This window comes from Suricata suricatta, chromosome 3 (genome assembly GCF_006229205.1).
Source record: "Suricata suricatta isolate VVHF042 chromosome 3, meerkat_22Aug2017_6uvM2_HiC, whole genome shotgun sequence".
NCBI classification, from domain to species: Eukaryota; Metazoa; Chordata; class Mammalia; order Carnivora; family Herpestidae; genus Suricata; species Suricata suricatta.
Genome location: NC_043702.1, coordinates 13,742,142 through 13,766,524, shown reverse-complemented (window position 1 = coordinate 13,766,524; position 24,383 = coordinate 13,742,142). Strand labels below are relative to the sequence as shown.

The following is a 24,383-nucleotide window of genomic DNA, read 5'->3' as shown; positions in this document are numbered from 1 at the left end:
AAATGCTACTTCTATAGTTACTCTTCGGGCCTAACCCCACCGGGTTACTGTATCTGAGAGCAGGAACAGGAAACTCCCCAGAGCATCCCAGACCACGTGCCGGTTTCTCCTGCTAACTGCCCAGTTACTCAGATCCTGGTGATGCCACCTTCAGGGTCCTGTCCCAGCACACCAGGAATGTGCCCTCAATGCTTAAATTACTGCATTTCGTCTACTTGTGCAAAAACAGATGGTTTCCATGTTTATAAACCCATAAGCAACATAAATTTTTTTTCTCATTTTCTTGTGTATCTATATTCTAGAAGAAAGCTTCTAAAAGGCAGAAGCATTATAATTTAATTTTACCCTTGATCCCTTAGCCTGTGCTTTAATTTGGCTTGAGGATCTTCTCTTACAGCAGAATACATGACTTAGTAAGATTATTTCTGTTATTCCATTAACTAAATACTTTTGCATAGAGTCTAGGAAGAGCCTTCTGCTACTGAATTCTGTTCTAAAGTAAATACAAAAAGCTTAAATTATACACAGTAAACATATAAAACCATACATAAAATGATAATTATAGTTTAAGGTACAACAACATAGCAATTGACAGTGCATATAGGATCGTTGGTTACACTGTCTCTTTGGTCTTCACAACTGCCCCCTGAGATTAGCAAAGTAGATATTTCCATTAACCTTTTGGGGTGTTATTTTTCTTATCTGTAAGATTGGAGATCTATCACGAGCCAAATCATGGGTCTCGTTAGTGTGTGACTAGACACCACTCACTCAGGACGGAGCAGGACTCAGAGCCTTCCTCCTCCTATGAGAAAACTGCCTAAACCAAGACCAAGCCTCTTCGGGATAACCACCCCCATGCCCTCTGAGCACATCAGCAAAAGCTCACACCACAGACTGTCATGGAAAATACGACAGGTGGCTAAATCCCCAGACAGACTCGGGGCCACCTCCTCTTGGCCTCTGTCAATTGGGGTCAATGCTGTTTACTCAAGATTGAAAGATTAACTTGTTAATCCATGTAAATCTCCCTGGAGTTGAAAAACGCTCAAAAAATATATAAATTAGTAGCCAGAGATTTTGATTTATCTGTCACAGGAAGGTAATATTTTCCAATTTCTAAGAAAAGTTCGGTACAACGTTTTCTCTTAGATAATATTAAGGGCAGAATTCAAGGAAACCTTCGGGACGAACATAAGAAAGAGAGAAAGCCAAAGAGAAGTCGATTTTTCTTTAGATGATGTCAGTGAGAATCAGTACTGGTAGGCTTTGCTGATCACAGTTAATTAATAAGAATTGAACACCCATGGGCACATAGCCTGAATTGCTCTTAGCTGCTCTTAGCTTAATAAAAGATTCATTGAATTTTTTAGTGAATTAAATTTTGGTCCATGGGAAAGACAGAGCTTCTAAAGGTATGCCAAAATAGGATGAGAAATTAATATTAGAGAAATAGGAATTCATTCTGATTCTCCTTATATCTTAACTAAGCTTAGCATTGGTGAAGGTGATTTAGATTCTCTTAAGAAAGCAATGTGTCCCGAAATAGCAGGAATTTGGTCAGGTAAGATTGAGTTTGAAATTCAACCCCAATTCATATTTTCACAGTTTGGGTAAATCTAGGAAAACATCACAGTTCAAACCAGAGTGCAGAAATTAGGGGCAGAAGGTCCGAGAGAAGCCTGGGCCTCTGGAAAACTCTTGCAGGCCTTTACAAAAGGCCAGGGCTGCAGTGGATTTCAAAATGTCAGGCTGCATTTGAATAATGGAAAGCATAAAATTAAATGATCTCAAGTTCGAAGACATGCTATTATGTATCTGCAAATTGCTGTTTAAAAAAAATGAAAATAAACAGAGAAAACCTAAGAGAAAGAGAAAGAAAAATAGTCTTGTCTTATGCTGCACACTGACCAACAACCTGTGTCTCTGACACAACATTGAAGGTCATCTTCTAACATCATTTATAAAGGGAAATAAAGGGGAATAAAAAGGATAAAGAGGAAGGGAGAGAAAATTCTTTCAAAAACCTTTCAAGTACTCACCTTGTGAAAATCGTTGCAAGAAATCTGATAAAACCTGCAACCAATTCTGCAAATGCTACTCAATCCATTGAACAGAGCACAGAACGTCTTACGCAAGCGAACTCTCTGAACAACACTTAATAAAAACCGGTGAGCAGGGGAACGGGAAGAGGGCATTACTGGGAGGAAACATACTCCAAATCTGATGCCTTATTTCCTGAGACTGAACTGCATGACGTGTTTCTGGAACACCTGCTAACATCTGGCCCAGAGTTTCTTTACGACGAAGGCCTAGGTCCTGATCTCGAGAGCTGTGCTATTCGGAGGTCATTCTAACCCTGCACAAGTTACGGATAATACCAGGCTGTTCCACGCTGCTGGAGCACTGAGCACGTCAGGGTTCAAAAGAGAGAAAAGCGAGGAGGTCGGAGAAGTGGCCTGGGACAGACGTTGAGGAAGCTCACGTGCCAGGAGACGATGCTTGGCTTTTATTCATTATAGATGACGGAAAGTGACTGAGGACGCCTGTCACCCTAGATCTGTGCATTGCAAGGAAGATGGCAATGAACAAGCCAAGAAAGGGAGGCAGAGATGAGCCCAGAGGCAGAAAGGGCCAGAGATGAGGCCTCAGAGAAGAGTATAACTGCAATCCCAAGTAAATCTATACTGGGTGGGAGTGGAAGCAAAGGGATGGGTTCTAGTCCGATCTGAACAAAAGCAGCCTTTAGCAAAGGGTGGAGAAAGAAGAAAGAAAGCAGCATTGGAGGATCCCGGGACATAAGAGACTCAATCACAGTACAGAGCAGGTTTGCAGAAGGTGATTGGAGTTCTTGCCGTGTTAAAACTGAGATGGTTCTAAGAAACAACCAGAACAAGATGGCTGTGAGAAGCCCAGTGAAGACCGTCCCCAGCAGAGCGCAAGAGAGCCATGTGGTCCTAGATTCCAGAAGAGACAGCCGGAAAGACACGCAAAGAAAGTAGAAAGGGGCAGGGTGAGGAAGGGAGCTTGGGGTAGAAACCAAGGAGGAGCCTTCAGACACAGGATAAAAATCAGAACTCAGGGTTGTGGCAGAATAAAGGGGTACAGTGACGAGCCAGGATCCAGCACTGCAGGGAGGTGAGCAGGTGAAGATTTAAGAAGCGTCACTGGTGTTGACCATTAGGGAAGGGGTCGGTGGTAACTGTGATCTCCTTGGAGCGGGAGAGGTGGGCCCCAAGCTCTAAGCCTCCCCAGAGACCATGGGTTCTAAGGACGCCGCCCCCTGGTATGGAATACTGTTTGGCAATAAATGCATCGAGATTAAATAGCAATAGGAAGGAAAATGATTTTGGTTTTCTTATCGATTGGTGTGGCATGTTTTCAATGTATAAATAATCTAAAAGAACACTTGGAACTTCATAAAAGGAGCTAGAGATGAGATAAAGAATTCAAAATAGAAGAGGGATGACAATCAGTGAGGAATGAGGAGGAAGAGATCAAGGAATCCTTCCCAATACAATTCCAGTTCATTGAACAAGGTCTCTAGTGTGGTTGTGGTCTGAAGACATTGGCGCGGCCTGCTTCTAGAAAGCTTTGGGTCTTTTGTTTACAAAGATCCTGGTCAACGCCTCACATTCTGATCCCTGCACCAGTGCAAGTCATGCTTTAGGCTTGAAAGGGAGAAGGAATGCGAGGAAAGATAGCGCTGATGGAAGAGCCGAAATAGGGACTGATTCTAACCAGACCAGAACAACGCTTACATTTCCGAAGTATTTGTCCAGCAGCTCCACATAACGATGCACGATCTCTAGCGTCAGGAGCTCGTTGTCCTGATTTTCAACTGCACAGCAAAAATACAAACTAGCGTACCTTGGGAAGAAGAAAGAAAGAAAGAAAAGTAAAATAGGATGACACATCAAGTAACCTGAAGGTGGTGTTTTCCGCAGTGAACACGCGAAGTGACCTCTTCTCCAGACTCTCTCCCCACCATCCATATCAAGGAAGGCTGTCATTCATCACACCCAATATGCTCCCCAAATGTGAAAGAGAATATGTAAACATATGGCGAGCATTGGGTTATTTCTGTTAACTGTATGAAAAACTCTCAACACCATTTTACCCTGAGGAGCTATCATTGGAGAGACCGAGTCCTTGGCCCAATGAAATGGGGATGTCATTCTGTGTGTGTCCCACCTTTAGTCTGTCCAGTCTCCCCTCTGCATGTCTCTCTTCTGCCTAAGCTACTCTTCCCCATCCCACGTGTGTGGGTAACCACCTTCTTCTCCCTTAGCTCTGAGCTTGGATGTCACTTCCTCCGGGAAGTCTTCGCCCGCTCCGACTGGACACACCCATGCCTCCCCGGTCAGAGCACTGCCCACTTCATGGCCTGTCTCTGCCCGCCTAGACCAGTGGCTTCCCAAAGGCAGGTCCTCTGTCTGCCTCACTTGCTATCATAAACCCAAGAGCTGCAAATGTCTGTTGAGAAAATTGCTACAGCCTTTTCTCTATACCATGGTCTAAATTACAAATCAACTTAAAGTTTAAAAAAAAAACCAGCAGGCAGAGAGTAGGCACAAGCTTCTTGTTGGCAAGTGCTTCCTGGGACTTCGTTTTACGGTCCCTGGGATGCCGACCGTAAGGGGCCGTCACTGACATCTCTCTGGATGCTAGTACTGAAAGCTTTAATCCAGGGACCCAGCAGCAGAAGCTTGGCCCAGGCACCTCCTGGTAATTTACTCCATTAAATATAGTCTGCGAGTTTGCCTCTGTCATTTCCGTTCAGGTTTTATAAACACCCCTCGCAAGAGGCTTCCTAATGTGCATTTTCCTTCTGGGAGTGGCAGTAGGATGTTGGGTGCAGGTCAGCTGGGTTCTGGTCCTGGCTTAGGCATCAGTTATTTGGGCTTTTATGGGCAAAACTGCTTTATGTCTTAGGGCTTTAGATTCCTCATCCGTAAACTGAGGTCCCTTTCTAGTATGGTCTCGCTACAGCAAGCAGGTGCCATCACAAGACAACAAATATGCTTTAAAGCCAAAGGATATGGGAACGTGTGGGTGCTCAATGGGTTAAACATTCGACTTTGGTTCACATCATGATCTCATGATTTGCGAGTTTGAGCCCCATGGGGCTCCGTCTGAGCTGACATTGCAGAGCCTGCTTGGGATTCTCTCTCTCCCTCTCTCTCTGCCCCTCCCCCACTTGCATATGCTCTCTCTCTCTTTCAAAATAATAAATAAATAAACTTAAAAAAAAGTAAAGCCAGAAGAATATGGCTTTGAACCCTGGCTCTACCAACCACCACTTAGTTACTATGACTGAAGACAAATTCCATACATTCCCTGTGGCTTCAATTTCCTCATCTGCAAACATGAGTAATAATAACAGTAATAAGAGATGCCCATCTCTCTATCACGTTATCCTGCATTTTCTTCCGCAGCATCGTTACTAACCGATAAAGCTTTGTTTACCTAACCAATGAGTAAGCTCCAAGAGAGCAGCCTTGGTCTCGTTCCTGCACCCACAGCCGTTACAAGCGCAGGAAATACAATGGGTGCCCGTCAGCTCTTGCACATTATCCACATGTAGATTAAGTCCCTAGAATCCATCCTGGCACAGAAGCCTTTCAATAAACGAAAGTTCTTCCTTGTTCATCTCTTGGTCTAAATATTTGGGCTCTAGACCCGAACAATTTCAGTAAGTGATGGAATTGGTGGTGTAATCGAAAATGTTGAGGATTAAACAATCCAAAGTCATAATGAGAAAGACAAGTCTCATAAAGGTACTCACACCTTTTATAAACAAGTTTTAGTTCCTTCCAGTCAACAAAACTGCTTGTCCTCTGACCACGCGAGAGAACAATCTGGACAATTTCCCGGGTGATCTTTTTCCTCTCTTTGTCAGGGAGAGTCGTGTACCATTTCTGCAGCCGCAATTTTCCCTGTCGACTGAAAAGCAATATGAAATGTATCTAGAACAAATAAAGGACAGAGAAAAACAGAACTTTATCAGCTAAATCATTCTATGCAGACACTGGAAATTAAACAGCAGGGTTTACAAAAGATGCTAGTTATGAACAAATGAAAAAATTCTCACCAGGATGAAAATGATCTCATCTGCGAATTACATTGAACCCATCAGCGAACAAAGAAATGTGGACATTACAAACATGGCTTATGTATATTAGAGGGGAAAGATGCGATTTGTAAAAAGCAGTCCTTTTTAGAGTCACAAATTTATCACAGGGAGAGAAAGATACTGAGGAAGCATGTAACTCTTCTGAGAAAACAACAAAATCTTCCTTCCCAAGTGTTAAAAAACAGTGGAAGAGTTTGCTCTACAAATTACATCCCAGTTCCTCTCACAATGACAGCAACATGATAATAAAGAAAAAAGGGAAAGAAGGGAAGGAGGATAAAGCATGAGGAAAGAGTAAGAAAGAGAGAAGGGGACCACATTCTGTCCTTTTTTTTGTAATAAAAATTGTATAGATTTCAGGTATACAACACGATTTTATATCATATCCGTAGTGAAATGATTACGACAGTCCAGCTAATCAACATTTCATCTCCTCCCACAGTTACCGTTGTGTGTGTGTGTGTGTGTGTGTGTGTGTGTGTGTGTGATGACAGCCCCAGAAATCTCCTCCCTTCGCAAACTTCCAGCGTCCCGTCCAGCATGATTAGCTACAGTCACCATCATGAACGGCGGATCTCCAGACTTATTCATCTTACAACCGCAACTCTGTACTCTTCAACCCACCTCTCATTCCCCCACTTCCCCACTCCTGGCGATCACTGTTCTAGTCTATATGCCTCTTCGGGTGTAACTTTTTAGATTCCACATGTAAGTGAGATCATGCAGGATTTGTGTTTCTGAGCCTGGCTTATTTCATTAAACATGATGTCTTCCAGGTTCATCCATATCACAAATGAGCGGATTTTTTCCTTTTGTTTATAACTGAAAATATTCTATTATTACCCACGCTGCACACACACACATACATATAAACACACATATACACACCACATTTTCTTTACCCATTCATCTATCAATGGATACTTTGATTGCTTCCATATCTTGGCTACTGTGAATAGCATTGCAATGAACTTGGAGTGTAGGTATCCCCTCAAGATACTGACTTCATTTCATTTGGAAATATACCCAGAAGTAAGGTTGCTGGATCATAAAATAGTTCTATTTTTTTATTGTTTTTTTTTTAATTAAAAAAAATTTTAACATTTATTCATTTTTGAGAGACAGAGAGAGATAGAGCATGAGCAGGTGAGGGGCAGAGAGAGAGGGAGACACAGAATTCAAAGCAGGCTCCAGGCTCTGAGCTGTCAGCACAGAGCCTGATGCAGGGGTTGAACCCATGGTCTGCAAGATCATGACCTGAGCTGAAGTCAGATGCTTAACTGACTAAGCCACCCACTTCACTATTAACACAGATATAAATAACTCCATATTGGAACACCGTTACTGCTTTCTAAGAATGAACTTGAGAAAGGTATTTTTACTTCCAAGAAGAAATCATCCTAAAAATGACATTGTAAAAGGGCAAAGTTGAACAGTGACAGAAATCATAAAACCTCAGGATCTTGAGAACAAGGCGTGACTGTGGATCACCACCAATGGAAAAGTCTATTCAATCCAATGGCTAGCAAATGGTCAGACCCTCACTAGAGAAATGAAATCCATACATTTTGTTAGTGTTGACTTCACATTTCCTGCCAGAAAATTTTTTTCCTCCCATCTCACCTAAATTTCTGCTGTTAACCATTTAAACCAGTTTTCCCTGATTTTTATCCAGAGTATATTAAAACACAATATCTCACTATCCTGGGAGTAATAACTAATTCTTCACATATTTGAAGATGCTTTGTAGTCTCCCATAAATCTTTTTCCTTCCAGAAAAAATCACTCTGGTTTCATGGGGTTCTGTTTTCAGATCACAAAATCACTCTTGTTGTGATTCCTCCAAGATTTCTCCATAGGCTAAATGTTACTTTTAACTGGAGGCACTCAGATCTATGTCCAAAGTTTCAGTGAGAGGCTAGAACTAGGTCTGAGTTTAATTGTGGATATCTTTCTAGTTCTTCTACACTGCAACACTCTCTCAAACAAATTGCCTTTGTTTTTTCTTTGAGAGAGAGAGAGAGAGAGAGAGAGAGAGCATGAGAGAATCTCAAACAGGCTCCATGCCCAGCACAGAGCCCAACTCAGGGATCAACCTCATGACCGGGAGCTCATGACCTGAGCTGAAATCTAGAGTCAGATGCGGGGCGCCTAGGTGGCACAGCCGGTTAAGTGTCGGACTTTGGCTCAGGTCATGATCTCACAGTTTATGAGTTCAAGGCCTGTTTTAGGCTCTGTGCTGACAGCTCGGAGCCTGGAAACTCCTTCGGATTCTGTGTCTCCCTCTCTCTCTGCCCCTTCCCCACTAGCGCGTGCTCTTGCTCTCTCAAAAATAAATAAAAACATCAAAAATTAAAATAAACAAATAAAAACATTTAAAAAATTAAAAATAAAACAGAGATGCCACTCAGGTGCCCCTGCCTGGCTTCTTAAACACGGATCACCAATGTAGGACAATGAACAAAGAGCAACTCCCTTCTCTAACAATGCGCTCAAAGAGAAGGATGATCCGGAACATGATACACACATCTATAAAGCCCACATAAAATATGGAAATATGTTCCAAATTCAAAAGAAGCAACAAATTGATTCGGGCTTATCCCATAATTGCACTGCATAAGTCAGTGTTGAGAGATTTAGCCCTCTCCAGCTCTGCTCTGAGACACAGCTTGTGCTGTGGTGTCCGGTGTCCGTCATGCCCCAGAGTTGACGGTGCAGCTTGAGGGAACTGGCAGGATGAGCTGTAGGCACTGTAGTGACGCACAAGAGTTCATCACCTCCAGCAATTAATTTTATCTAATTTATCAGTTCAGTCATTCAAGGCATGTTTGAATAATATGTTTCAAGAGGTTAATCAAATACATTCATTGATTAGCACTAGCTTGAGAGTAGGAAAAAGAGCAGTTGCAAGGGCTTTTTCAATATTTACAAAGAGCCAACTTACATGCAAGTTAATGTCATAAACAAACTTATTCTGACTTCAGAAAACAGTACCCAGACATTCGTCTTCTGCAGTATGGCCGAGACAAGAAGGGTAATGGGGAGGCAGACTGGTAATCCTCCTTGGGAACACGCCAACCGCAGACATAACCACATAGTCCAATGAAGTGGGTTGAACAAGGTTGACTTCCTACATTTGGCCCAAATACTTTGGTCTCAGGTGGGCATTTTGCTTCACCAAGATCTCCCATCCCTAACCCAGAAGCCCTTCTGAGGGGTCTGGTTCTGTCCCTGATGATCCTTTAAATCCAAACATGTCAGGTTAACCCAAGAATTCCTGGTCCTCAGAGTGTCCACTAGTATAATCCTTGACCTAATGGAGGAGAGCCCGAATCTCTCACTTTGACCCAGAATACAAACGACTCTGGGCACTATCTTATTTTTATTTCTAAAGAAATGTCCGTTTGACCTTTGAAGGATGCGCAAAGCAGATCAGCACTGAACTATTTAGTCTGCTGTTTTGAACCAGTGTTAGCTTCTTCCCTCTAGTTGAAGACAGAAGGTGAAAGCATCCAATAGCAGCTTGAGTTCTTAATGTTTGCGAATCTCGCTGCTCCTGACCTGAACCCATGTAGTAGACCCAAAACTAATTTCTAAGAAGAAAGGTCTCCAGGGACGTTTTCCTACCCCCAACACTGTTACCCCAGGCTGTATTTCAGGATCTGAGCTGCAAAAATAAACACACAGGATATGCCTCTTTCCTCCAATATCATCAACTTGACAGGCCCTCTGGTGCCCTGTATCCCATGATTTTCACTTAAACAACACTATTGCTAGAGTCCTTACCTCCTTAGCCTCATTTCCAATTTCTGCAGCCACTCTACAAACTCCTGGCCCAGATCGGCCTGGCCACTCTCACCTCTGCGTCTACAGTGCGGCATCAGGCACTCCCGATCACAGAAAAATCACACAGGACTTGGCAGATGGGTACAACTTTAGATGAATGATGGTCGGGCTCAGTGAAATCTCCTGTGTTACTTGGAAACTCTCCATCTACCTCTTCATGTAAAGGGTTGCTAGGCAACACCCCCTTCCATTTCCCACAGGGGTTACTGCAAGTTACTAATATGCCCCTTCCTATTCCCTATGCCCACCCTTACTCCCTGACTCTGGGAAGACACCAGTCAAGAGGATAACAATCACTCTGTAGGATTTCCTCAGCTCCCCGCCCCTCACCACACCTGTACACCCACCTGCACAAACTCAGTCACACACACACCCCCACCCGCCAACTTATTTCCTCCCTGTGTCAGGGGATACAACATCATCTTCTGCCCTGGCTTTCAACCCTCACCTATGTCTACAGGAATGTGGTTTCAGCATTCTGACACTGGCCTTCCCTTCTGAGACACCTTACATGTAGATATTGAGTAATTCCAAGTTCCCTCTCATGTTTAAAAAACAACGGTCCTCAGGGCGCCTGGGTAGCTCAGCGGGTTTAAGTGTCCGACTTCAGCTCAGGTCATGATCTCACAGTCCGTGGGTTCAAGCCCCACGTAGAGCTCTGTGCTGACAGCTCAGAGCCTGAACCTTGCTTCGGATTGTGTGTCTCCCTCTCTCTCTGCCCCTACCCCCCCTTCTCTCTCTCAGAAATAAATAAACATTACCAAAAAAAATTTAAAAAACAGTGCTCCATTCTAGAATCCTGACCTTGACTCACCCGTCAGTGTCAAGAATCCAGAAAGTACCCATACCTTCTGACCCAATAAGCCTACTATTTAAATCTATATTAAGGATGTGCCTTAAAATTCAGATAAATTTTTAGGCACTAATGCTTACTGTAGTTCTCTAGAGTAACATGCACACATACAAAATAAATGAAACTATAAACTACCTAAATTAGCAATAACAGAGAAATTTTTAAATGGTATTTGTTAAATGATTTCAGTAAGTGAGAATGTCTATAGTATAATGTCAAGTTTAAAAAATATATAAATTAGTACATTGAGTACTGTAGCCACAATTTAAAACTATACTCACATAGAAATTATATAAAGACACTAAATTGTTCATAGTATTTATCTTGGAAGAGTGGAATTAATTATACATGCTATTTTCTACTTTGTGCTCACCTGGAATTTCCAAACTTCATATGCCTGATTTTGCAATTAGAAAAAAAATATGGAATGAAAAGAACATTAGCAAGTTCAATAAAAATCAGCCAGCATTCTATCTGGCGGCCAAACACAAGGTAAATGTCAAGGTGCTTGCAACACATAAAACTATACCTCAAGGAGACTGTACTCCACTCAAGACCCTGCCGCACTATGTGAGCAGACAGGTGGGGCTCACACTGGGGTCCCAGCCAAACGCAAGCCTAAGGACAAGGCAGGGAAGAAATATGCACAAATGATCATTGTGGCCATACTGACAAGGGGGCCCTGAGAGTTAGTTTTCTCTAATTTCAAAACAATGCTATTTAATTCTGACAGTGAAATGAAGAAAGGGAGAGGGTGTAAAAGCGTGAACCTACAGGTTCATGTGAACCTTTACTCATATTAACAAGAGTATTGCTTTTACAACTGGCCAACAAACTCAGTGGACCAGAATCGGCATTTCATTAATGAATTGATTGATTTATTTTAAGTGTAATTATCATCAAATTAGCTAACATACAGTGTACACAGTGTGCTCTTGGCTTTGGGAGTAGATTCCCATGATTCCTTGCTTCCATACAACACCCAGTGCTCATCCCAACAAGTGCCCTCCTCCGTGCCCATCACCCACGTTCCCCTCTCCCCCATCCCCCATCCACCCACAGTTTGTTCTCATCATTTGAGAGTCTCTTATGGTCTGCCTCCCTCCCTCTCTGTAATTTCCCCCCGGCTCCTTCCCCATGGTCTTCTCTTAAGTTTCTCAAGATCCACATATGAGTGAAAACATACAGTATCTGTCTTTCTCTGACTGACTTACTTCACTTAACATAACACCCTCTAGTTCCATCCACGTTGCTGCAAATGGCACATTTTATTCTTTCTCATTGCCAAGTAGTATTCCATTGTACACATAAACCACATCTTCTCTGTCCATTCATTAGTTGATGGACATTTGGGCAATTTCCATAATTTGGTTATTGTTGAAAGTGCTGCTATAAACATTGGGGTACATCTGCCCCTATGAATCAGCACTCATGTATCCTTTAGGTAAATTCCGAGTAGTGCTATTCCTGGGAAATAGGGTAGTTTTATTTTTAATTTTTTGAGGAAACTCCACCCTGTTTTCCAGAGCAGCTGCACCAGTTTGCATTCCCACCAACAGTGCAAGAGGGTTCTCGGCTCTCCACACCCTCGCCAACATCTGTTATTTCCTGTGTTGTTAATGTTAGCCTCTCAGACCAGTGTGAGGTGGTATCTCAGTGTGGTTTTGATTTGTATTCCCCTGATGATAAGTGATGCTGAGCATCTCATGTGTCTGTTGGCCATCTGGATATCTTCTTTGGAAAAGTATCTCTTCATGTCTTCTACCCATTTCTTCACTGGATTGTTTTTCGGGTGTTGAGTTTGGTAAGTTCTCTACAGATTTTGGATACTGACCCTTTAAATTTTTTAATGCTTTTTATTTTTATTTTTGAGAGAGAGAGAGAGAGAGACAGTGCGATCAGGGGAGAGTCAGAGAGAGAGGGAGACACAGAATCCGAAGACAGGCTCCAGGCTCTGAGCTAGCAGTCAGCACAGAGCCTGACGCGGGGCTCGAACCCACAAACTGTGAGATCATGACCTGAGCCGAAGCCGGATGCTTAACCGACCCAGGCACCCCGATACTGACCCTTTATCAGATATGTCATTTGCATCAGATAGCCATTCTGTTGGTTGCCTTTTAGTTTTGTTGATTGCTTCCTTTGCTGTGCAAAAGCTTTTTATCTTGATGAGGCCCCAATAGTTCATTTTTGGTTTTATTTCCTTTGCCTTCAGAGATGTGTCGAGTAAGATGTTGCTGCAGCTGAGGTCAAAGAGGTTGTTGCCTGTTTTCTCCTCTAGGGTTTTGATGGTTTCCTGTCTCACAGTTAGGTCTTTCATCCATTTTGAGTTTATTTTTGTGTACAATGTAAGAAAGTGGTCCAGCTTCATTTTTCTGCATGTCGCTGTCCAGTTCTCCCAACACCATTTGCCGGAGAGACTGCCTTTATTCCATAGGAGACTCTTTCCTGCTTGGTCAAAGATTGGTTGGCCATACATTTGTGGGTCCATTTCTGGGTTCTCTATTCTGTTCCACTGGTCTGTGTGTCGGTTTTTGTGCCAGAACCATACAGCCTTGGTGATGACAGCTTTGTAGTACTGACTGAAGTCCAGGATTGTGACGCCTCCAGCTCGGTTTTCTCTTTCAACGTTACTTTGGCTAATCAGGGTCTTTTGTGGTTCCATACAAATTTTAGGATTGTTTATTCCCAATCAACATATTTTTCACGAAAAAGGACAGAACAGAACACAGCAGAGCAACCACATATATTAAGGGTATGTGTTTCAAGAAACTGTTTGTATTGTGTATACTTACACCGGGTAGTAGTGTAAGGTACATTTCTTGCTATTGGTTGTAGCTAAAAGAAGGACAGTAAGGGGAGGAGGAAATGGAGAAGGAGATAAATACAAAGACACTGAACCTGTGTAGACGCTATCCACACAAGGTGAAAACACAAGAAAAAATATTTTTATGCAAGGCTAGTCAGTAAGGAAATGTTAACATAAAAACAGCTCTTTATTCAGTATTAATATTTGGAGCTCTGAGAGAACGCTGGGCACCTGAAAGAATACTCACGTACATATCATTTTTCCCCCAAATATGAGCAGCAGCCATTTGGAGCAGATCTCCGGGGCTAGTAACCAGGACCCCGCAAACAGTGAGAAAGTCGACTTCTGATAAGAGCAGCATCAGACCAAATAACTAAGTCTGCTTGTGAAAACCTGAAAGCAGTAAACTCCCTCTTCGGAGTAGGAGTGAACCGAAACTTCTTTTTTCTTAATGGAGACCAAGTAAAACAGCAAATAAAGTGGAGGAAAATGCCTCACTCAGTCGTGGGTGTGTCTATGCCCTTAGAACACATAGGAAAAAAAAAAAAACAGTAAACCGCTGGACACAGTAAGAAAGCAAGAGAAAATGATCCATCTGCATGTTTCATCCTGAATCCTGTCCAGTGCCCTTCTGTGCCCATAACAGGGACTCACTAGATATTGGTGGAACTGTTGAATTTTGAGAAATGGCAACTCGTCCTGTCATAATATTCTGGGAACTGAGTTTTCTTACGGCTTAGAGAATATGATGGTTTCTTGAGATGACCTTTTAAAAGCCCGGGGTTTTATGGGGCATCGTAAGTGTACAACTGGAATCCCTTTTCTCCAGATGCAAAAGACGCGTCTAGGATTTGTATCTGCCAGAAGTTTTGGCAGCTTTTCCGGAAGACCTTAATAGCATCCACAAACTGAAAGACGCAGCTACTGTTCTAGATGGATTATCAGAGTGTTACACACAACGGGTCTGGGCACTCATTCCTTCAGAGCTGCTGCCTCTCAGGCATGGGAGGGGCTTCTGGAAGGTGGGGAGGGACATCCACTGCTTCTTCACCGGCCCCCTGCTCAAAGGGCTCCAGCCACACACAGCTCCCCCTCCCACACGCACAGCTATCTTCCCTCCCTCCACAAAGGTCATTTGCTTAAGTCTTTGGTGAGGTACCCATTTCACAGATTTTACCAGCACGCCCTGAGTGGAAATACGATTTGCCAGACTACGCTTTCCCAGAAGCTCCACATGCCTTCAGGGCAAAGGTTCACTGACAATCCGTCAGTCCTCCAGCTTAGTGATCCTTTGACAACTTGTTACATGCCAGAAAATACTTCTTTTTTTAAAAAAATGTATTTATTTTGAGAGAGAGAGAGAGAATACATGCATACAGTGGGGAAGTAGCAGAGAGAGAGGGAGAGAAAGAATCTCAAGCAGACTCTGTGCTCTCAGCATGGAGGCCAACATGGGGTTTGATCTCACAAACCAAGAGATCTTGACCTGAGCCAAAATCAAGTATCAGACACTTAACCGACTGAGCTACCCAGGCACCCCGTAATTTTACTTCTTTAAAACTTGTTGGGGCACCTGGGTGGCTTGGTCATTAAGCATCTGACTTTGGCTCAGGTCATGATCTCACCATCGTGGGTTCGAGCCCCGCATTGGGCTCTCTGCTGTTAGCACAGAGCCCATTTCAGGTCCTCTATCACCCTCTCTCTCTGCTCCTCCCCCACTCATTCGCTCTCTTTCTCTCCCTTCCTCTTTCCCCGCCTCCCTCCCTCCCTGTCTTTTTCCCTGTCTCTCAAAAATAAATAAACATTTTAAAAATAAATAAATAAAACTTGTTACCTGCCTTCCAACCAAAATTGTGTGTCTCAACGACCATTTCAGACCATTAGGTCCTGAGTACGTTGTGCGTTTATTGCTAGGCCAACCCAAATCTGATTAAGGACATTTATCACCAGGCCGAGCCTCGGGGGGCTGTGACGATGTCACACATTATCAACCTCAGTGCAGAGTCTAGCACAGAGTAAACTCCCAACAAATCTTGCTGTTGCTAATAAATCAGCCAGGAGTCGGCTGCACCCATTTCTACAGCGCTCACTTTCACTGGGGCAAGCCCAGCATTCTCTGCCTCCTCCTTTCGAACCCCAGCGACTGCCATCCGTTTTCCCTCCTCGGCTCCCACACGCACATGGAAGGAGTCTCTGGCAGGCATTCCACAGGTCCCCACAGAGGCACAGTGTTGATTCTTTGGGTAATAATAAACCATCCAGCTTCTAGCTGGCTAGCTACCGAGTCTCCTTAATTAACCTGCCTCATGCTCCAGTAATGAGTTTGCCCCAAAGACAGCCCAAACTTGCCTGTAAGTCATTCAGAGCTCCTTTCTTTCTGGAGACTGCTGGTCACTGGTCTTCTGATCGCGTATCTATTCATTTTCTCCAAGTTCTCTGTTAGGTATTTACTTTAGGGTTTCCCATTTTTTCACTTATGTGTGTGTGTGTGTGTGTGTGTGTGTGTGTGTGTGCGCGCGCACACATGCACCTGTCTCCAGTTCCCTTTTCTACACCCCAGGAACGTCAGTTCATGCTTTCAAAAGATTTTTTTAACATTTTCTATTTTATTTTTTGAGAGACAGATCACCAGTGGGGGAGGGTCAGAGAGAGAGGGAGACACAGAATCTGGAGCAGGGTCCAGGCTCTGAGCTGTCAGCACAGAGCCCTGTGCGGGGCTCGAACCCACAAACCATGAGATCATGACCTGAGCCGAAGTCATACACCCAAACAACCAAGGCACCAGGTGCCCCTGGCAAGTCATGTTGTAATTCTTAGCGTTTGCTTTCTCTCCCAGCTCTTTGCTTGAAAGGCAAGGCTCCTCTGTGCTGGGTAGCCTGCCCTCTCCCATCAGTTTCTGGCCAAGGGGCAGCACGGGTCAGTGGGAACCATGTGGCCCTGAGCCAGCCATCCGCTCCCCTCTCCAGGCCCCGTGTCTTCTCCCAGGGAATGAGAGAGCAAGGTCACACATTCAAATACTTTTCACGGGCTGGGCAGGGGCAGGAAACATTTTAAACAAAGGTAAAGGTTCAGGGTAATATGAGAGGAGGTGGAGGAAACAGAGTGAAACTGAAAATCACACATTGCGACTAAAGGGACAGGCATAACTCAGCCATACTCCGGTATTGCCGAGAAAAACTACGAGTCAGTCTCACGGAGCCTTCAGATTTTGTCTTTTCCAAAAAAGCCTGAAATCTGGGTGATTATGGAAAATATTGGGATTATTTTATCGTTGCCAATTCATATTAATAATCATTCGAACCAAACAGTATTCACATAGAGCAAAGCACAGTGTGTGTGGCTGCGGTCTTGACTGGCATTCAAGGCCTCAGGTGACACTGTTGAATCAGGGACCGCTGAAGTCGCTAATGTCATTCTATAGCATTTGTGCAGCCAGTGGATTTCCTGTTTCTTGCGATTTCTAGACCTTCCTGTTTGAGGAAGGGGCCCCCGACCCAAGAGCCTTGCTTCCACGTCTCTGCCTAATATTACTGTCAAATCTATTCCGAATCAGAATTTCCTATTAACTGAATTCATCACATGATACCGGCTTCTTTCTGCAAGATTTCCAGTCCTCGTTTCTGTTTCCACAATACAAGAAGATAACATTTCTGTGGAAAGCCAAAGCTACGCAATCTCAGAATCCCATTTCTGGCTGGTTGTGGCAGCCTTTTTCTGGAAATAAAATACTGGAAAGCGGCCACATTGGCCAACATCTTTCCATTCATTTCCCGATCCTTGCACACCATCTGGTGGCAGAATGGTCTGCTTGTGACAAGTGCAATGCTCCGTGAAGACGGCGAACAGGGTGAGGAGGAAAGAGGGGGAGCAGAATGAGAAGGACGGCAGGGAAACAGGAATGAGGAACAAAAATCTCCAGTCATCCATAAATTAAAGGATTCACTGCTGAGAACTAGCTGGGGACCATTTCTAGAAAACCTGCGAAGAAAATTCCTCAGACTGTCTGGTGTCCATCCACCTGAACTGCACAGTAGTGCTTACTAGGGGGAAGGATGGGCAGTGGCTGGCTGGGGAGCAGCACTAGAGGATGGAATGAGTGGCCTAGTTGGGGGGGGTGGACTGATCACCCCAAAATTCATATGTTGGGGTCCTGACCCCCAGTAGCTCAGAATGTGACCTTGGTCACTGCAGATGTAACAAGTTGAGATGAGGTCATCCTAGAAGATGGTGAGCCTCTTCTCCAATATGGCAGGTACGATCCTAAATAAAAAAAGGTGGGGACAGGGAATTTGGACACAGGCACGAACACAGAGAGCATGCCCGAGGGAATGGAGGCGGAGGGGGGCTGATACAGCAGAAGCCGAGGGATGCCAAGGATGGCCAGCAACTCCCCAGAAGCTAGGCGAGAGGCGTGGGACGGATTCTCTCTGAGTCCCCAGAAGGAGCCAGCCCTGAGGAAACCTTGATTTTGGACTTCTAAGCTCCAGGACTCGGAGATGATAAATTTCTTTTCTTTAAGCCCCACAGTTTGTGGTTCTTTATTACGGCAGCTTGTCTGTGGCTTTGAATTTTAGGTCTTTTTTTTTTTTTAATCTCAAAAAGCGTGACTGCTGCTTTCTCTGCCATTACAATGCATATCCTAAAACCAAATCATCTACATTCCAGAGATAAAGTCGGCGGATTCCATTCAACTTTGCAAATATTTATTCAGTGTCTACCACAGTGAGGTATTTCAAATGAAATAATCACTCATTCCTGGACTCACAAAATGCTGATGTTAGAAAGGACAACGGAGCTGGTCTGGTGCAAACCTTCTCCTCTGAAGATGAAGAAATGCAGACCCAGAGTTACGGGACCCTCAGTTGGGTAGCTAGAGAGCAGCAGAGTTGAAACAGTCTCCTGCCTCTCTGCCCAAGGCTCTTTGCACTTGATGCCTTCGACCCCTCTGGGTTGCCAACAAAGCTAAATTTATTACTCTTCTTCATTTCTTTCTATTGTACAAATAATTATAAGCAAGCAAGCCTCATGCTACCACCAGAAACCTACTTATGATGCTTGACATGCTGAACATACAGTAGTCATCACACCAAGCACTTTATGTGCAACACCTCATTTAATCGTCGTGAACATGTTATTCGTATCCCCATTTACTGGCAAGGAAACTGCAGCTCCCCAAAAGTGAAGTACCTTGGTCTCGTCAATCAGCTAGAAGACTCCAGGGCTGGGCTTGATTCTAGAGTTTACCCCTTAAATAGTTATACAACATCACCTCCTTGAGGAGAGCAAATACAGGGGCTCCTGGGTAGCTCAGTTGGCTAAGCATATGACTTTGGCGCAGGTCATGATCTCAGTTTGTGGGTTCAAGTCCCCCATCAGGCTCTGTGCTGGAGCCTGCTTCGGATTCCGTGTCTCCTTCTCTCTCTGCCCCTCTTCCACTTCTACTTTGTCTCTGTCTCTCAAAAACAAATAAATGTAAAAAAATTTTTTTTTCTTTTTAAAAAGAGAGCAGGTACACATCTGTGGGCACCAACTGGGCTGGCTTTACCACTTTAAAGTCAACATGATACTGAACCACCCTTGTCACTGGAAGGCAACATTCTTCCCTGACAGCCTGAATCCTGCTTAAAGCAACTTCAAACTTCAATGATCTCAACTGTGAACAAATACATCTACCAGCAGTCAAGTTTCTTCTTTCTCCTTGTAAATCACTGGTGCTCAATGTGGACAATCTACCCGAACTCTAAGATTTATCCTTAGAGAGATCACACATTCATGTATAGATCGTCCACTTTCAGAAAGCTAAAGCTCTGGGGCACCTGGGTGACTCAACAGGTTAAATGTCCAACTTCAACTCAAGTCATGATCTCACAGTTCATGAGTTCAAGCCCCACATCAGGCTCTGTGCTGACAGCTCAGAGCCTGGACCCTGCTCCAGATTCTGTGTCTCCCTCTCTCTCTGCCCCTCCCCCACTCACACTCTGTCTCTTTCAAAAATAAACATTTTAAAAAATTTTTTTAAAAAGCTAAAGCTTTATTCAAAGTCAAATGCAGCCGGTAGGTTTTTTTCAAAATCTCATTTATATCCAAGATGGGTCAAGAGGAGACAAAATGGCATACAAAAATTAGATGCCATCACATTTATAATGTGCCGACTTCATCATGCGTTTTAATATTACTAAATGTCACCTGTCAGAATTCCGTACGTAAGTGCTTTTCACTTCGTGCAACAATTAATAACAGCATGGCACCTGGCATGAAGGTAAAGGTGATGGGTCCAGCCATATTGTGTACTCAAAGAAAACTGCTTCTGAAAGTCCCAGGGTGGCAGGTCACTTATTACCACTGGGGTGAAAATTGTGTACCTGAGTTCTGAAAACATGGGAAAGTTGACATAACTAAAACAAGTGAGAGGAGCCATGAGGACAGAAAGCTCCAACGGATATATTTAATAATGAATATAATTTTCTTCGCCTTTGAAAGGAAGACTAGACAGAAGCAGCCTGGGATGCAAGGCTGTCATTATTCAAGTTCAGTTAGAACGCTGACCTGTGACCCACCCTATCCTGCATCTCCCTTTCCCACAAGCTGAACAACAGCCTTTTAAACACAAAACAGGGGTGCCTGGGTGGCTCAGTCGTTAAGCATCTGGACTCTTGATTTTGGCCCAGGTCGTGATCTCAGGGTTCATGAGATCAAGCCCCCAGTCGGGCTCTGTGCTGCTTGGGATTCTTGCCCCCTCCCTCTCCCCCTCATGAGTGTGCACATGCGTGCGCTCTCTCTCAAAATAAATAAATATTAAAAAATAAATAAGAACAACAAACAAATAAACTAAACACTATTGCAATGAAAGCCAGGTAAAGTTAACCAGGCAGAGCTTCCCAGCGGATGACTGGGTTCATACTCCTACATTTAGGTTCCATCCCTGGCTCGGGCAGGACCGAACCACCATCAGGCAGGGGCGGAGCACATGTCCCAAACACTCCAGATCAGTGGCTGCAGGTCTGCCCTGCCTACTGGGAGGTGTAACCCCTAATCAGCATCACAAGTCATGCTCAAGTGAACATGCCTGCTTTGCCAAAGCCATAATTCCCTTTCTTCCAGTTTTCCAGCCCACTGATTCCAAACTATGGGACGACAGAAAAGTCCGGGATCTTCTGGATCAAGTGAAACGAATGGAAGTTTTTAAAGTCAGGATATGAATGGTAAAATCTGCAAATTGTGTTTGTTCGTCCATCTCCAACGCTGCATCTTAGGCAAAGACTTAATTTTGCAGCAGCACGGGTAGGCAATGGGCCCTTTGGGCCTGGTTAGTTGGGAATCGCTAACTCCTGAGATTATATAGGCTTGAAACACGTGTTAAATGTAAGTCAAGTAAAAAGAACCCAGGAGAAAACATTCATGGAGCAATCACTACCGAAAGGACTTGCCTCTGAATGGCCCTGCAAAGAAAAGGCCAGCAGTGAACAGAAGCCTCGCAAACCTGCCATCGGGCTTAGGAAGAAGGAAATAGAGTCTACTGAGCCTTAACGCGTGTTTACGTGCAATTTCCGGAAATGCTTCCAAAGGTTTTGTTTTCTACCATTACATTTCCACCAGACAGTGCTACATTTCTAAAGTCAAAACAAAACCGTTTATTCTCAAATGTAGTCACTGCCAAGTAAATGACCCACGAGATGTTTCAGGTGTGTATCCAGCACTATTCTTTGTTGTTTTTTAAATTTTTTAACATTTATTTATTGAGAGGGAGAGACAAAGCATGAGTGGGGGAGGGGCAGAGAGAGGGAGACACACAGTTCAAAGCAGGCTCCAGGCTCTGAACTGTCAGCATAGAGCCCGACCTGGGGCTCAAACTCAAAAACCGGGAGATTATGACCTGAGCCGAAATCGGATGCTCAACCGACTGAGCCACCCAGGCACCCCTCCAGCGTCGTTCTAAGTTACAAGTGTATACGAATGCCTTGTTGTAGTTCAGAATTACAGCTTCCTTCTTGTACTTGTTTTAGAAAACATAGTTGGCAATATTACTCGGCCATCAAAAAGAATGAAGTCTTGTCCTTTGCAATGATGTGGATGGAGCTGTAGTGTATTATGCTAAGCAAAATGAGTTGGAGAAAGACAAGCACCATATGATTTCACTAGTGGAATTAAGAAACAAAACAGATGAGCATAGGGAAAAAGAAAAAAAAGAGAGAGAGGCAAACAAAAAAGAGACTCTTAACAATAGAGAACAAACTGAGGGTGCTGGATGGAGGTGGGTGGGGGATGGGCAAGATGGGGGAAGGGTACCAAGAAGAGCACGTGCTGTGTTGAGCACCAGGTGTTACACGTCAGTGATGAATCACTAATTCTACTCCCGAAACTAATATTACACCATATGTTAACTAGAATTTAAATAAACACTTAAACAATAAAAAAATACAAAATTTAAAAAATTAAAACATTAAAAAAATGTAGTTTGATCTTGCCAGGTGATCCTTAACCTATGTTGCTTTGAAGTTCCAATGAGTCGAGGGCATTTTTTTTTCTTTAAGCTTTTTGCCCAAGTAATATACATAATTTAATTATAATGTTTTTGAGAACTTTTGCAAAGACGATGGTTCCAAGATTAAATCTGAATACTTTCTGTGCCTTCCCAAGTGAGGCTACCAGAAAGCTCCATTTCTAACAATGATTAAAGGACAGAATCAAAAGTGTTACAGGAGAATTGGTACTGTTCTAAGTAAAGGTTAGAGTTAGAGAAAGAATGTCAAATGTCTAACGTCGAGAAAAACAAAAATGCAGGTAGACTTGGTTACAAACACTAGAAAAACTTCACGCTCTCCAGCAGGTCTGCTTGCCAAGTTAAAAAGAAACCAGACAGGTTCCAAATGACCACATGCTTTCATTACTGAATGTGCCAAACCCAGAGAGCCCCTCCCGGTAATCACTCCCGAAAAGTGAAACGCACGCTTCGTAAAATTCACGGTCACATTTCAGACTCTGCTATAAACAAAGCATTATTTTATATTATTTCACCTATATATTTTGTATCACTTGGTTGATTATTTTTATATCATATCATGTGACTGGGTTTTATATCCTTTGCCCGCATATCATTTTACATCATTTTAGATTCTCCCTTTTACCTTACTTTTGAAAGTTGACTTTACACTTTGAGTATTTAGAACAGATGTATATTTTTATGCACATGTGATGATTGAGACTGTAAAGGTGCTTTCTGGGGGGGGGGGTCCCAATAATTTCAGATATTGTTCGTGGTTTTTTTTTATATTTGAAGGAGAAAAGTAATTGTATAAGTAACATTGCACATTTTGCTCAGATGTCATGTCAGGTGGTTTGCATTTCCCCCTTTCTATTTCTGCTTTTTCCAAATTTTTAAGTTTTAAAAACTGAAGTGAAGATTGCTAGGGAAACACAGAATGCAGTAGGGACTCTGACACAGGAAGGGGCTTCCTGGGGTGCTGGGCGGCTGGAGACAGAAAGCAGAGACTGCCACACACCCCGACCCCCTGCCCAGCACAACCGCCCAAGAAAATATGGCTTTGCTGACGCAGGTTTTAGGTCAAGAAATAGCCCACCCAGGATTTGTAAGCATTCCCCTCATCAGAAATGACAAAATAATTAATATAAATTCTTTTCAAAGGGCAATTAAGACCCCAGAACACAGGGAGGCGACATAGTTAGAACTGAGCTCCAAGGATTCGAAGACCCCTCCCATTTTGCTGCACTGGCCTCACCAGCAGCTTCAAGCCTACACTACCCTCTCAGGCCGAGGAGACCCAGGCCGGAAGTGCAGCCTCTGCTCCCCCCGCTGTGCACCCCCTTCCCTCTGGATACCTTTGAAAACCAAGGCTATTACTGAGAACACTACATGGAAGTGGGAGGGGGGTGTTTTTTCTCCCAGTTATTCCACAGGCCACCAGAAACACTGCAGAAGGAAGGACTCCTTCAATCACATTTACCAGGTTTCATGATGTGTAACTTCTACTTGTAAACAGCTCAGCATTTCATTAAAAGGCAGACCAAAAAAGACCCCTAAATTTTCATACTCTGACGGTCAACCAGAATGCCCTAGACTAATATTAGTGCTGGAAAACAATGCAACTGAATTTCCTTAGAATACTCAACATTTTCTTTTCAATAAATTTAAACAGGTTGGTGAACTTTTAAGAGACTTGGTTAGTCAGGTCATAACAATGACTTCATCCCCTGCTCCCTCACCATCTGTTCTTAATAAAGCAGCCAGACTTTGAGCGTAGCACTGGCCACTCCCTTTCTCAAAAAACATTCTCTCCAAGAAAGAGCCAAGTCCTCACCATGACCTACATGGCCCTACTCAGTGTGGCCCTCCCTACCTCTGCCATCACCAACCTCTTGTCCCCTCACTCGCCCTATCCTTAGCCACCCTGAAACACCCTACCTCAGGGCTTTTGCACTAGCTGTACCCCCTGTTCAGCATACTCTGCCCCCACATATCTGCATGGGTCACTCCCTCACTTCCATCAAGTCTGTTTGAAACTCCACTTCTCAGCAAAGCCTACCCTGACCACTCTACATAAAATGTACTAGCCCATCATTGGCCTGCCCCAATACTCCTGACCTTCCGATCTTACTCCATTATTTTTCAAAGTATTTGTGGCTTAATATTTTACTTTATTATTTTATTATACTCAGTACGCATTATACAATATATGCTCGATGAGGTAGTCATGTTGTCTTTTGTTTATTGAGTGTCCCAAACT

At 43.6% G+C, this 24,383-nt stretch overlaps 1 protein-coding gene across 1 annotated transcript in view; it reads right to left on the bottom strand.

Moving 5' to 3' along the window:
• AP1S3 (adaptor related protein complex 1 subunit sigma 3) overlaps nt 1-24,383 on the bottom strand; it is a 55,808-nt gene that overhangs the window by 8,932 nt on the left and 22,493 nt on the right. The window contains exons 2-3 of the mRNA XM_029932907.1: nt 5,791-5,969; nt 3,762-3,870 (exon numbers count right to left, since the gene is read on the bottom strand). Of these exons, the coding sequence (XP_029788767.1) occupies nt 3,762-3,870; nt 5,791-5,969 (288 nt within the window). The remainder of the gene's footprint in view (nt 1-3,761; nt 3,871-5,790; nt 5,970-24,383) is intronic.